The 15,461-nt window shown below is 38.1% G+C and overlaps 1 protein-coding gene across 1 annotated transcript; it reads left to right on the forward strand.

Annotated features, from left to right (window-relative positions):
• Nucleotides 1-4: 4 nt before the first annotated feature.
• On the forward strand, nt 5-14,928 carry LOC148292919 (uncharacterized). The gene is given in 2 exon segments (XM_088244502.1): nt 5-718; nt 14,506-14,928. Coding segments are annotated over 2 exon segments (1,137 nt in total).
• The last annotated feature ends 533 nt before the right edge of the window (nt 14,929-15,461 follow it).

Raw genomic sequence — 15,461 nt, forward strand, 5'->3', positions numbered from 1 at the left:
TGTTATGCACATTGAGAAGAATGTTTGCAATAGTATCATTGGTATGTTGTTGGAGATCCCTGGAAAAAATAGAGATGGGATTGCTACTCGGTTAGATTTATTGAACATGAGGGTCAAAATTGATTTGCAACCCAAGTATGGAGAAAGATGTATTCGCTTGCCTCCAGGACCTTGGAATTTTTCAAGAGCAGAGAAGAGAGCGGTTTGCAATTCTTTCTATGGTATGAAGGTCCCTGAAGGTTATTCTTCAAATATAAAAAATCTTGTATCTTTACAAGATTCAAGACTTCTTGGCCTTAAATCACATGATTGTCATACCTTGATGCAACAATTGCTCCCTGCGGCAATTCGTTCTGTTTTCGAGAAGCTTGCAAGGTATGCAATAACTCGATTGTGATTCTTCTTCAATTCTATATGAGCAAAGACGGTAGATGTTTCCAAGCTAGATAAGTTGGAAGAAGATGTAGTAGTTATTTTGTGTTTGCTTGAGAAATACTTTCCCCCTTCATTCTTCGATATCATGGTTTATCTAGTAGTACATCTTGTCAGAGAAGTTCGTCTATGTAGGCCAGTTTATTTTAGATGGATGTATCTATTCGAAAGATACATGAAAGTGCTAAAGGCGTATGTTCAGAACCGTACTTATCCCGAAGATTGCATTGCTGAGCAGTATATAACTGAAGAAGCCATAGAGTTTTGCATTGAGCATTTATCTGATGTAAGTACTATTATAAAAAATATAGTTTTCCTTTTCCGTAAAGCCAAATACAAAAATATTTATATTATAAATAACTTATAAACAAATTGGAAACCTTTAAAGGTACAATGAAATTGAAGAAAACTAAATAATAGGTAAGTAAAAGCAAAATAAATAATAAGAAGATGAGTTTGGTACGGTCACATCAAAGACGCTGTCCTAAAGCCTTTGTAGCGTCCCTACATGCAGGTACTGACGGTCTACAAGACTCCAAGATACGACCCCTTGTACACAAACTCAAGATTCGCTATGAGCACGTTCATAGACGGATAAAGGTATTTTTAAAACAAGAATCAGACGAAGGGTTTTACAAAATAATCAGTGTGAAATAGAAATTCATACGACGGCATATCAAGTTACTATCGTCTTTAATCTACCCAAACCCAGAAATTTGCATTGCTTTTTGAAGAACAAAGTTCTGGGTTCTGGTAGCCTAAAGACTACGGATAATGGAGGAAAAGTCGTCTATAGGTTACCAAATGCAAACTAAAAATCAGACGACGAGAGTAAATGAACAACCGACGTATAATAAAAATTTAGACGACGATTTGATCCATCAACCGTCGTCAGGGTTTACAAAAAACCGCAGTCTAAATCTCCCATCCCTATTCCTTTTCCAAGATCCCATGGCCTAACAAACATAAAAGAACCCAAACAGAGAGTAATTATTACAAGAATGCAAACACCGAAACATAAAAGAACACAAAGCAAGCTCCTAATTGAGAACCCATAGCTCCCAACACATAATTTAAGAAACCAAAGCTAACAAAACTAACGAAAACATTTATGGATTTAAGAAGCCGTGCAATATCATTAGATAAAGAGATTAGGGTTTGTACTTACATGGATAATGAGAGAGAGCTAAGAGAATATAACAAATGCTTGAGAGAGAGCTCGGAGAATATACCCAATGCTTTGAGAGAGAGCGAAAACTTTAAGACAAATTTATGTTGAAGAGAGAGAACAGAATATTTTAGGGTTAAAGGGAAATTCTGAAAATTTTAGATTGCGGTAAAAAATTTCAAAGTACCACGTTTTTCAATGACAACAGTAAATACATAGATATCGCCGTTTAATTTCAACGTATGACGACGATTTACGTACATAACCGACGTTGTAAACTGAAACTACGTCTTCATATATAGGAAACGTCGTAGTAAATTATTTTTACGTTGCATTTTAAGAAACCGACATCTTAAATATTAAAAAATAAGATTGAGTTTAGGTTTCCTGGGATTCGAACGCGCGTAATTAACGAAAAATAGAGAGAGAAAACCGGCGTCATTTCAATAAGCTCTAAATTTTACAATAATTATTAAAAAAATACAAAAGTATGAGAAAAATGAACCGAAAATTGCTACGGACTCCTTACAACAATGCCTTCTATAATAGTAGGCTAACATTTGGATTTCATAATTTTGAATTTATGGCACCAATGGATCACATAAACCTTAGAGTTATGTTAAGAAAAGTATAAGGACTATTGTGCTTTGTCTCTAAATGTTTTTGACTTTTTGCTATCACTTGTAATTTTGAAAACTAAAATTAAATTTTTCAAGCCTTTACGGGCAAGATATTGTCTCAATGAGTGCATAAAATTTTTCGGATTTTTTAAATTATATTATGAATATTAGTAATTAAATACAATAAAAAAATATTTGTAAAATTACATTTTTTTTAGAGCTTTAGGGGAGAGACAATATTTCAATGAGTGCATGGTAGTTGTCAGTTTATTTTTTGGAATTAGTTTTGAATTTATTATGAAATTAGGAATTAAATAAAATATAAAAGTCATATTAAAATAAAATGACAACGAAATAATCGACGTTGGATCCAATTTCAACGACGTTAAAAAACACAAAACGTCGTTCTAGATCACTTTAGACGTCGACAAGGACACTGTAGGGGCCTTTTTCTTCTGGCAGCAGCAAGTGGGCTGGGCTGCTGCAAGGAGCAATCTGATGCAAGTGTCCCCTTTGTCTGAGTTCGAAAATTAAGCCCCAAAATGCTTCGAAAGGGCAGCAGGGCCTCAGGAAATATTTTGGTTACCTTCACCAACCAAAACAATAGCAACTTACAGGTAATTTCTTCATGCTTACAGATAAACTTTTGAGCTTGGCATGAGAGGCATGTGGCATGGAAGCAAAATCAACATGAGTTTAGCACTGAGGGGAAATTTAGGCTTTCTTAGGGGGAAAAAGAAAGTGTTAAGGTGAGAAAGGAGAGGCTTGTAGGAGATTTGGCTAAGAAGAGGAAAATAAAGAACAATGCTCTTCCGGTAGCTTGACAGATACTCTGTCTGCCAGAAAGGGAAGATGGAGAAGAAGGGTGAACAATGCACACGATTGCTAGATTTTTGCAGGTAAGAGAGAAAGCTTGCTCTCTGAGTGTGGGTTGCCTCTGTTGGGTAGGAGAGGCCGCATTTTATAGCTGCGGGAAACTATCCTTTCCCAAGAAACCCTAATGGTTTCTTTCCAATTTGGCCAAGCTTTTCCTTCCTTTCTCCTCCCCTCCCTTGACCTTCCTATCTTAGTGAAATTGCCTCTATCTATTTGCACGAAATTAGGAATTTTGGGAGCTCAAGGCCCCCCTTTCCCGCAGCAGCTTCAGTAGGAGACTCCCACTCTCAGCTATTTTTCTTCTTCTTTCATTCCTCCTTCCATGGCTAGATCTGATGAGGGAAAGGAAGTGGATATACATGCTGGTTCAAAGGGTGCTTCTGGCAGCTCGCAGGCTAATACCCCTTGGTTCCTTAATGTTTCTTGCTTGGAGCTTGCTCCCCCCATGTGTTGGAACCCCCAGCAGCTTTGTTCAATAAGTCTTTGTTAAGGCCTGAAAGAATCTCAAGAAAAGCCCATGCATATTTTAAAGCCCAATGCATTATCAGGTTATAAAAGCAGCATGCCATGCCATGCCAAGCAAGGCTACAATTTGACACGTGGGGGTGGTGGTGCGAGTTTACCACTTTTTACATGCAAACTTGTAAGAATTACAAGGTTTCACAAGGCCAAGCCACTGCAATACAGCAAAGCCCAAAGCCACTGCAATACAATATATCCCAAGCATAAGCATGCAATAACACGCGATGCCAAGCAACCCACTGTTTAGTGTCAAATTACACAACAAGCTTAAGTGGGCCCAAGCCATATACATGCTCTGGGGCTTGCTGAGCGGGTTGTGGTGTGGATGGTTACAAGGATCCATGAGGCCCATTAAAGGTTCAAGAGAATGCAGGTTTTGGGCTGCTTGGGAGCCCCAAAATCCAAGCCCATTTTCTTGAGCCCACTAAATGGGTAAGCAGAGAGAAAGAAAAGCCCAGCACCAGCACGTTCTGTGCGACCGGTCGCTTTTGCACAGAATCGAAATTCCAAAACAACATAGCTGCAACGACCGGTCGCTTGCACCTTACAACCGGTCGCTGGTATCGATTTCCAGCTTCTTCTAATCTGCTTCAAAACAACCGGTCGCTCATCCCTTGCGACCGGTCGCTTCCCTCAACAACTACCCATATGTGCAGCACCTCTCCCATACGACACTAAACCAACCATACGACACTAAACCAACCATACGGCACCAAAACCTTATCTTTTCTCCCAAAAACCAACTACCCGGCACCTACATAGAATAAAGAAGCCTTGTCATCTCAACTGGGAGACAAGGGTGCATAGCCGGAGTAGCATGCGCGACCACCTCGATGTCGGAGTAGCATGCGTGCATAGAGAAGTGAACTCCCAAGGCCTATAAAAGGGAGAGGAGACACAGCCGGGGGGGAAGAGGCATCCACTGCGGAGGCCCGGGTGGAAACACCCAAAAACACTTCAAGCTTTAGCCATCCCAAACCCAGAAACAATAACCATTTTGCTGCCGTGCTCCAGCAAACCATGCTTTTGCTGCCATAACCTTTATTTTGCGGCTGGCCTTTGTTTTGCCGCTGGCCATTGTTTTGCTGCTGGCCTCACCTCTGTTTTGCTGCTGGCCCTTGTACTTTGCCGCTGGCCCTTGCGTTTTGCCGCTGGCCCTTGTACTTTGCCGCTGGCCCTTGTGTTTTGCCGCTGGCCCTTGTACTTTGCCGCTGGCCCTTGTGTTTTGCCGCTGGCCCTTGCACTTTGCCGCTGGCCCTTGTGTTTTGCCGCTGGCCCTTGTACTTTGCCGCTGGCCCTTGTGTTTTGCCGCTGGCCATTGTTTTGCCGCTGGCCTTCATTTTGCTGCCGTAACCTTTCTTTTGCTGCCGTGCTCTAGCCATAGTAAACAACCCAGCAAACCATGCACTGCCGTACTGTAGATAAACACACAAAACCCAGGTCTTAACCTCCCCATTCTCATTTTCTTCCATAATATCACCTTAAGCCTTAAACACCATCCAATCATTCCACAATATACTGCAATAATCATCCATTTCTCAAGCAAGTTACTCTCTCCTGCTAAACTTATGGATTCTCAGCTCCCACACTACAGGCCTCTCATGCCAAGCTCATTACCTTAACTCATCAGAGGAAACTCCCATGCCAAGCCTATCTCTGTACAACCAAAACACATCATTCTCAACTCTTTCCAGAGATGCCACAAGCAATGCGACCCCATTTTACTACACCATCTAGCAGCAGTGTATACCATCTAAAACTGCCGTCCATCTATTCCACGTATTAGCATCAGAAGCCAGTCAAAATATGGAGCTTCTGTAAGAATAACAGAGTACCCCCTAGGGCTTGCTTTCCCTTCGGGATGCTTTGGGCCTAGTTCTCGCTAACTCAGAAACGGGGACTTGAAGGCTTCATTCAAGACTAGCGACCATCCGGCCCAGCTAAGCCTTCCGGCAGAAAAAGACCCCCACAGTCTTCAGACCTCCCCCTTCGTGGCTTTTGTTCTCCCAGCCAGCTGGAGCAATTGTATGGGCCAAGATGGTTCATTAAGTAAGTGGGCTTTTTGGTTGAGTCAATAGGCTATTTTTCGATTGGGCTATTTAAACGTTTGGGCTTTTGGTAAGGTCCATAGGCTATTTTGACTGGGCTATTTCTTCCTCTTGTGCTCACCCACATGTTTGGGCCTAAGAAATGGGCTTGAGTCCCGAGGCTCCCAAGAGACTCGAGACTTCCATTTCTCGGCCCATCAATGGGCCTCATGTTGATTTATCACCATCCATACCACAACCCACTCAAGCAAGCCCCGGGCATTTGAGTGGCTTGGGTCCACTTAAGCTTGTAGCGCGATTGGGTGTGAAATAATAATTTCCCGCTTAGCATGGCACGTCGCTTGGCACACTTTTAATTATGACGCTCGATAGGATAATTGGCATGGATTTGCAGAGCTAAATGCATTTTTATAATTTTGCTCTCAGTTTCTAGCATGACGGATTTTACCTGGCATGGCATGTGGCTTGTGCATGGCAGACTTTTGTGTATTCCAAATCGGGTCTCCTCTCAATAATATATCGCTTTGGGCTGGGAATTTATTCGGGCCCAACCATGGATTTTTTTGGGCCTCAACAGACACAAAACGACGTTATTATGTTACCACGTCATCTTGTTTTGAATCACCGACGTGGGTTATTGTGTTACAACGTCATTTGGTTTTTTATCACCGACGTGGATTTTATTTATAACGTGTTTTCTAAAGTAATTACCGCCGTTGTTTACATATACAACGTCAACTTTTGTAAGTTAACCGCCGTTGTATGTCTTTAAGACGTCGATATTTTTATACAACGGACGTAGTATATCGGTACACCTATATAATGAAGTGGATTTTCTCATCTCATATCTATACGTAAACCATCTTGTTTTTAATTTTACACGGTATTTTTACGAATTGCTGTCGATGTTTTATTTCCCGCTATAGAAAGATGGCGATTGTTTATACCTGTGAGACGTGTAAATGTGAATGAGACGTCAGTTTTTGGAAAGTAAATTTATTTTTCATGATTTACTCTCGTTGTAATTCATTTTAAAACCTAAATATCCTAAACAAAAAAAAGGTCAAAAAAAAATTTAATTTTCTTTGATGATTGCTCCAATGATGAAAAACATTTATTTACATTGTTATTAAATTAAAATATACCTAAACATTGTTATAATAAATTACATCAATTATCATTCGGTAATTGTTTATTACCAATTCTGCCCACTCTAGCCTGACTTCGTCAATATCTTTTTGTGTATACACTACTGGTTCTTTTTTCTTTTCACACTGCAAAATAAACGAAAAACCCGACGTGTTAGAAGGATAAAAACGACGGTTTTTAAAGAATAAGTCGTTGTAGTAAAATAAAGAAATTATATTTTAAATTTTGCCTTTTACCTTCTTCTCAAATGCTAGGGCTGTATCATAAATTATATCTCTCGAGAAATGCATTACGTAAAACCCACACTCTACACTTGTTGGTTGTTGAGGAGTGCATGTAGATTTTTCCATATGGCTCCTACTTTACGTGAGTGTTTGCCTACATGAGAGTTATACGCTCTGATTGAATTGATTCAAGAAAACAAAAAGGGTTAATGTCAGAACGAAAAATCTAAATAATAAAAAATAACCGTCGTGGTAAATCAGTTAAGATGACAGAGTTTTAAAAAACGTGACGTAGTAGTTTATTTCATACGGCGGTATGAAACTACCATCGTTATATAACATTCTAACATCCGTAACAGGGAAAAATGTCGTATAACCAAAAGTTGTAACACAAACGACGTGGTATTTCAATTAAGACGACAGTTTAGAGAAATTATTGATGTAGTAAATTTTTCAAACGTGGGTATTAAAGTACCGACGTTGTATTTTCATTATAACGTCGGTATTAAAAAAACATTCGTATAATTCAAATGCCCATATATATAAAAAATCTTAGATTTGAATAAATCAACTTACGTATTCACTATATTTTTCATGTCATCGTCAACACAGCGGTTTGGCTGTGAATTCATATAATAGGCAGTCTCCTTAGCTGGTTTCACAATTACCAACACCCAATGATCCCTACACATAATGATCCATATAGGTTAAATAGAACAAAGAAAAATATTACAAGGAAAATACTTAAAATAGTTAAGGGGACTAACCCTGGATTATAAGGGACCAAGAAAAATTCATCCCTATCTGCTGTTTTCAGGCCTTCTGACAGTTGTTTTTTTTGGGTAAGATAAAGATCCAGATAGGGAGCTTACTTGTACAGGGTCGACAAGCCCAACAAAAGTTACCATATTTGCCATTTTTAAATAGTCAAATAAGTACCTAAATATATGAAATTTAATTAAATGAGATTTTAATTTAAAAGAAAGATAAATATAAAACAAAATATAGGATTTCTAGAATTACCTCATGTACACTGCAATCACTGTGGCTCCAATCTCAACCATGGAACCAAACTATAAAATGTCTTCATCCAAGAGGAAGGTATCATGATCAGTGCCAAACACTTCCTCTGGAATGTGAACTTTCACAGTTTCGTTAGCAGACTGCAACTTGGTCTAGGCAAATTGGCATAGGGCCAACAGAGGAGGTGGCATGTCTAGTTTTGAGAGATCTTGTTACAAGAAATAAATAAAGAAATATAAGTTAGTTTGTATACCAAGTAAAATTTAAAAAGCAAAAAATGAAAATATAAGAGATTTTACCATTTCATCTTGCTGGTTTTCAGCAGTATCAGCATCAAGCTTTGGATCTTCTTCCCCAAAACTAGGGGTCTGGCATTAGTGGCTCCAGAGCAGCTTGCCTTGTCAGACATTGGATTTTTGGGGCTCTGTTCGTGAGGTTGTACATGAATTGGTGTAATTGGGGTAATTGGTTTTTTCAGCATGTTGGGATCAAAATTAGGAATTAGTTGACGGAATTGGGCCAACATAATTTCCCACTCTGCTCTGATTGCTTCCAAAACATTTTCCCTTGACCTAGCCTCCATCCTCAATGTCTCTTCTTTGATTGCCTCCATAAGACTTTCCTTCAATTTGTCAGCAAATTTTACTTTCTGCTGTCTCGGCAAATTGAAGAATTGAGTTGTGGAAAAGCCAGCTCCAACTCCTTTGACTCTCCCACCATGCTCGGGGGTTCCCAAAGCCAGAGTCAAAATATCATTGCTCCCGGATACAGTCAAAGTGCCCTTGGAGACTTGTTTTTGCAAATCATCCTAAAAGAGAGAGAGATGGTAAAACAGATAAATCAACCGACGTAATAACTTAGTGACAACGGGGGTTTTATAAAAAAAAACATACGTAGTATTGATTTCACACGTCGGTATTACAATACCGCCGTTGTGTAACAATTCCAACGTCGGTAAAAAAAATCGTCGTATATTCAAAAGCTATAAACAGATAAATATAAATAAATCAAAAACCTTCACCGTCGTAGTAGTTCAATTACGACGACGGACTTTTCACAAAACTGACGTAGTACATAATTTCAAACGGTGGTAGTAACATACCGTCGTTGTATATCAATTCTAACTTCTATATGAGATAAAACTGTCGTAAATTTTAATGCAGAGGTGAAAAAATTAACAAAAATATGCATTCTTTTCCAGAAATTGTGCACCACAAATTTCAGAGAAATAAATGGAGAGAGGGAGAGTGTGTGCTTGAGTAAATCAAGGTAGTTGTAAAAGTTTAAAAAAAGATAGCCGTCTCAGGAATATAAGCCGTCATAGTAATTCAATATAGACGTCTAATTCAAGCAAAAACCGACGTTCTATTGTATTTTAAACGGCGTTAAATAGAAACCATCGTGGTGTTCAAGTTATAACGACGGTTTTTTAACATGCGACATATACGAAAAGAAAACACTCTGTTTTTCAAATTTAGAACAGAGTTAGTGAGACTTACGATTAATTTTGCCTTCTCTGCAACCTTTGGATCAGTGATGTTTCCCGTTTTATCTTCTCTTGCCTTCTTCCATAGCAGAGATCGGTCAATTTCTTCACCGGGCATGGTTTCTTCCAATTGGTCCTCCAAACCAACATACCCTTTTCAAGACAACTTATGGTTTTACTCCAATTTTTCCTTTCTCTTTTTATGCCCATAATGCACAGCCTCAAAATCTGGGGATAACCTTGAAGCTACAAAGGCATCCCATTGCGATTTCTCTATGAACTTATAAAGCTCAGGGGGTTCTTTTAACTTCTCCTTGTCATGTGCGAATGGAAGGATATACTGCCTAGTTACGTTATACTAGAAATCCTTCCATTTTTTGGCGGCAGACGACAGGACCATCTTCTTGCACCCTTCCCCAACAACAAAAGCCATTTGAACAGCATCCCAAATCTGCTCCTTCAGGTCCTTGGGCAATTGAGTCCATTTCTTGTCCACAAGGGGGACTCTGGTGCGTGCCAAAACACCAATGTAAGACTGCATCTCAACAGCAGCCTTGCCATGTGGTCTGCACCTTTTATTGAACTCAACCACAGGCTTAATCTTCTAAATTTTCCTTTTCACAACACGGCTCATTGTGTTGATACTGCAAGTCGATTTTGGCTCCTCGACAAATGTGGCTAAGCTCGGGTCTTTATCAGAGGTTGAAGAAAATCTCATCCTCTTCGTGGGTTTGCTTTGAACTGATTTGGCTTCATCTATTTGAGCCTTTGAAACTGCAACAACGTCCTTGCTAGGACCTTTTGACACTTGAGCTTCCTTGCTTTGAGATTTTGAAACCATTTTTAATTAATCTGCAAGAAAAACAATGACGGTTAATTAAAACGATCGACGTAAAATTAAATAAAAGACGTCGAAAAAAGACAACCGTAATATTGAATTTAGCACAACGGTTTCAAAACAACACCGCCGTCGTACAAAAAATACCACGACGTTATATAAAACAACCGACGTCTTACTAACATTTCTCACCAAAAGTGGTATGACAATAGGACGACGGTTTTATGTCGTATTAATTGTTACACAACGTCGATTCTTAAGACTAAACACTGACGTGGATTACAAATTAACACGTCCAAAACAAAAGACAACCGTCGTCTCACTGAGAGGTGATGCAGGAAAAAGGTAGAGTTCTTTCTGGCAAGAGACGATCGTTTTATTTTGATTCCGACGTAATAATTGCCACACCATGACGGTTATTAACCACCGTCGTGTAGTTTGCATTAGGTAGGATTTTACTACCGTCGTGGTGTGTCGATTCTAACGTCGTAAACAAGACAGAACTGTCGTCTTCAGGCGTCGTGAGGTTAATGGACTAATGAATTTAATCAAACCAGTGAAAGATTTCGTCATTTTGATGGAGTCTTGTTTCCAGACTCGTTCTTTCAAAACCCTCATCACATGAAAATGAAAAAAATGAAAAGAGATTGAGAAAAAACCTTTGGTGTCCAAAGAAAGTTTCCTTCCGACGTTAACTTTGGTGATTTACGGATGATGATGAGATTCAGATGATGATGATTACGAAGCTGCTTTTGGGAACTAAGAGGGAAACTGAGATATTTTATCGATGAGAGAGAACGTAGAACTTTAGGTCAGGTGATGAAAAAGTTTATATATTTTCCCAGAGTTCAATAACACGACGGTTTTATTAAAAACCGCCCTAGTATGTAGTTATAACGACTCAAAAATAGTAGGAACCGACGTGGTTATTAATAAAGCCAAACGACTTTTGGAATTCCGAAACCGACGTGGTTGTTCAAGTTTTACATGACAGAAGTTTACTTTTAACGACCTGATATTAAATGTTATGACGTTGCTTATTTATCTATACCGTCGTTGTATTTTTGAAGTCAACGACCATTAGCTTTAGTAAACCGACGTGGTTATTTAAATTCAACGTTACCTTATTTTATGCATAACCGACGTTGTTAGTTTTAAAGGTCGTTGCCTTCATTTACAAAAATTTAACCGACGTTGATTATTACAATTTGACGTCGCTACGTTTAATAGAACTGACGTGGATAATGAAGATATTTTCTATAAATATGATTTTTTCACGCGTTCTTTAACTTTCAGTTTTCAATTAGGGTTCCAACTTCTTCTTGCCCTTGGCTCAGTCTCATCAACTTCTAAAAAATTGTCTTTCTGAAAGCAAATGTGGAAACTTTATTTGATTGATTCAATAGGTGATCTATGTTTTTAGTTGCGTTTTCTGCTTTATTGATTCAATAGGGGATTTCTTTATAATTGTCTTTGGTTTGCAGAATGATTCCTCACAAGACCAAGCGTGGTGCAACCGCACTTGCCCGTTTGAAGGCATACGAGGGTGTTCCACTTCCTTATGATAAGATAAAGAGGATGGTCATTCCTGATATGAGGGTAGTTTTGTTATTTTTGTTTGGTTCTGTTTTCGTGAACTGAAAGGTTATTGTTTTTGGAAATTATCTAATTCCTATACACAAGTACTGTTTGTTGGGCAAGCTTTCATCTGATTCCTGTACTTACAAATAGTCACTAATGAATTTATCTGTGGCTGTGCAGGAGCTTGAGAACAAGCTGAGGGTGAAGGCAGAAAAGGTTGTCGAGGAGAAACTAGGTCCTCAGCTAGTATTTGCCTTTTAAATATTGCTCCTATTAAATATTGATCAGTAGATGTTTGCCTTTTAAGACGAAAATGTTGTTGAGGATTGACTTGAGAATTAAATTTTGTTTTGTGTTAAAATACTTGGTTGTTCCTTGTGATGGTTTTAAGTATTTTGGCAGTAGTTCTTTTTAATAGATATTAAGAAAGATATTACCAAAATAAATAAAAAATTAATTTTAAAAAGCAATAAAAATAATAAGTCGATAAATTAATCTCTCGCGTCATGGTACATTGATTTAACACGTCTTTTTTTGTAATATACCGACGTGGATTCCATTATATTATACGACGCGGACTAAGAACAGTTGGTCGTGTTTAGTTAGGAGTTAACATGGCAAGTTTTTTGTTGAACTATAGTCTTTATTTTCTACGTCGGTGGACTCATGCCTGCTGTCGTTGTTTTTTGGTCAGATTTTAACTCTGAAGAAAACCTTTTTAATAAGACGATGCTTTTGTATTTGTGTGCGTCGTTTTAAAAAATATTCAACAGGACCTCCATTTTTTAGTTGTTTAAGTCACTTATCCACGACGGTTTTTTGTTACCGTCGTCTTTTTAAACACAACGACGGTTTTTTGTTCTACCGTCGTCTTTTTCTGGTTGTCTTTTTCGCTTTTTGTAGTAGTGATGTCTATATTTATATTGTCCATGTCGTGGTAAGCTAATTAACAACGACGCCCAGGTAAATACTAGGGTCATAGTAGATATATTAACCAGGAGGGATTATTTTAAATAACCGTCGTTAAATCTGACTAACCACGGCGGTTTATTTGAAATAACTGTCGTGAAAGTCGTTTTGAACGACCGTTACGTAATATTTAGAATCCGTGACGAACCCTATTTCTGTCCGACATTTGCCCACTGCCAGACCCACATACTAACATAACCCTTTCACCCCAGGTTTAAACAGAAATTGGATCGAGACTTCAATTGAAATTTCGATAGAATCTCCCCTGAAAAATGGACATTCCCAAATTGCAAATAACTGCAAACAAGCGATAAATAATCCTACAAGCAATTTACAACATAGACCTCTGGCCTCAAAATTCAACCCTACATGGGCAATATATGAGCTTTCTACAAAACTTTAGTTTACATAAGTATTAGGAGTTCAAAAAGAAATAAACAGATATCCTACAAGTAGTGGCATGTGCTGTACAGAATACTCGACGTGGACCGATGAATCTCGTCGAGCTATAGCCTGGGAGAAGCAAAACAGGAAATTGTGAGTGGACAAAAATAAAGTTTATAACATAAATTATATCTAAACATACCATCCCCGCCGTTTTAGAAAAACGATGTAAACCATGCAATAAAATCCAATTTATCCATATACCATTCGATACTTGAAACATTTATATTCCCATGACACATATATATATATATATATATATATATATATATACAGTTTTGCTCACATCAGGATGACTGGATTTTAATTAAAATACAGACACTAAAGGTGAAACGTCAGATCAATCTAATGGTTCAGCAGCTTTGATATGTACTAATAGACAAAACTTAAAACCACGCGCAGATCAACTCTTTCGTATTTTTTTTCACGCACAATCAGCCAGCCACTTTAATGATTATTAAACTAATTTAATATTATATCAAACTTATCATACCTTTCTCTCTCCTTCTTTCTCTCGATTACCTCACACTTTCCCTTCTCTCTCTTCTTCTTCCCTCTATCTCTCACCCTCTCTTTCTTTTTCAATTTTCTCTCTTTCTCTTTCTTCTCTCTCTCTCTCTCTCTCTCTCTCTCTCTCTCTCTCTTCTTCTCTTCCCTCCGTACGTCTCTCTCTCCCTCTTGATAAATTTTGTCCTTAATGGCAGGTCATATGCAATCATAACCTATAAATTAATTGAAAATTTTAATTGGGGGTTGTGAACCTTTAATTAATTGTTCAACGCCTCCATCTTCTCAACATCTTTTTGACATTGACAGCCCCAACACATCAATACCATAACCTTACAACTGAACTGATTCTTCCAACTTCGAAGTTCAAGTAAGTGCTTTTCTATTTTTATTTTTTTTAACTCGAATTATAATATTTAATATCTTGACCATCGAGATTTCTATGTTTTTTTGACTTGTATACCAATTTGTCTGTCATGATTTCTTGACCAACGTTTTTCATTATACAGCAAACAATTGTTCATTTATTTTCTTAGTTTTTTTTCTTTGTTTCTTCTGTTAGAAATATTATTCTATGGTTTTTATTATTATTGTTTTCACTGTAATTGTATCATGAAGATGGATTACATGGCGCAAGAATTAGATGGTCATTCTGAAGGGTTTGGACAGTATAGATTAAATTCAGATTCAGATTCGTGTGACAAAATCTACATACCACAACTAAGAGATGACCACAAGCCAAAATCAGGCCAAGGATTTGAGTCATTAGATGATGCTCATGAGTTCTACAATAATTATGCCAAGGAAGCTGGTTTCAGTGTCAGAATCAATTCTAGTAGGAAGAATAAAGAAACTAATGAAATCCTACGAAAGGAGTATGTGTGTTCTAAAGAAGGAGTGCCCGCTAAAGGAGTTGGTGAGAAAAAAAGGCGTAGAGGTATTACTCGAGAGGGTTGTAAGGCAAAGCTAGCTGTGGTGAAGTCGAAATCGGGCACTCCACCCATTTGTGGAGGGTCACAACCACCCATTAACAAGTCCTAACAGAGTACACTTGTTAAGGTCTCATCGTACAGTTTCGACTTCACCACAGCTAGCTTTGCCTTACAACCCTCTCGAGTAATACCTCTACGCCTTTTTTTCTCACCAACTCCTTTAGCGGGCACTCCTTCTTTAGAACACACATACTCCTTTCGTAGGATTTCATTAGTTTCTTTATTCTTCCTACTAGAATTGATTCTGACACTGAAACCAGCTTCCTTGGCATAATTATTGTAGAACTCATGAGCATCATCTAATGACTCAAATCCTTGGCCTGATTTTGGCTTGTGGTCATCTCTTAGTTGTGGTATGTAGATTTTGTCACACGAATCTGAATCTGAATTTAATCTATACTGTCCAAACCCTTCAGAATGACCATCTAATTCTTGCGCCATGTAATCCATCTTCATGATACAATTACAGTGAAAACAATAATAATAAAAACCATAGAATAATATTTCTAACAGAAGAAACAAAGAAAAAAAACTAAGAAAATAAATGAACAATTGTTTGCTGTATAATGAAAAACGTTGGTC

This window comes from Prunus avium, chromosome 7, assembly GCF_965620075.1.
Source record: "Prunus avium chromosome 7, drPruAviu1.hap1.1, whole genome shotgun sequence".
Lineage (NCBI taxonomy): Eukaryota > Viridiplantae > Streptophyta > Magnoliopsida > Rosales > Rosaceae > Prunus > Prunus avium.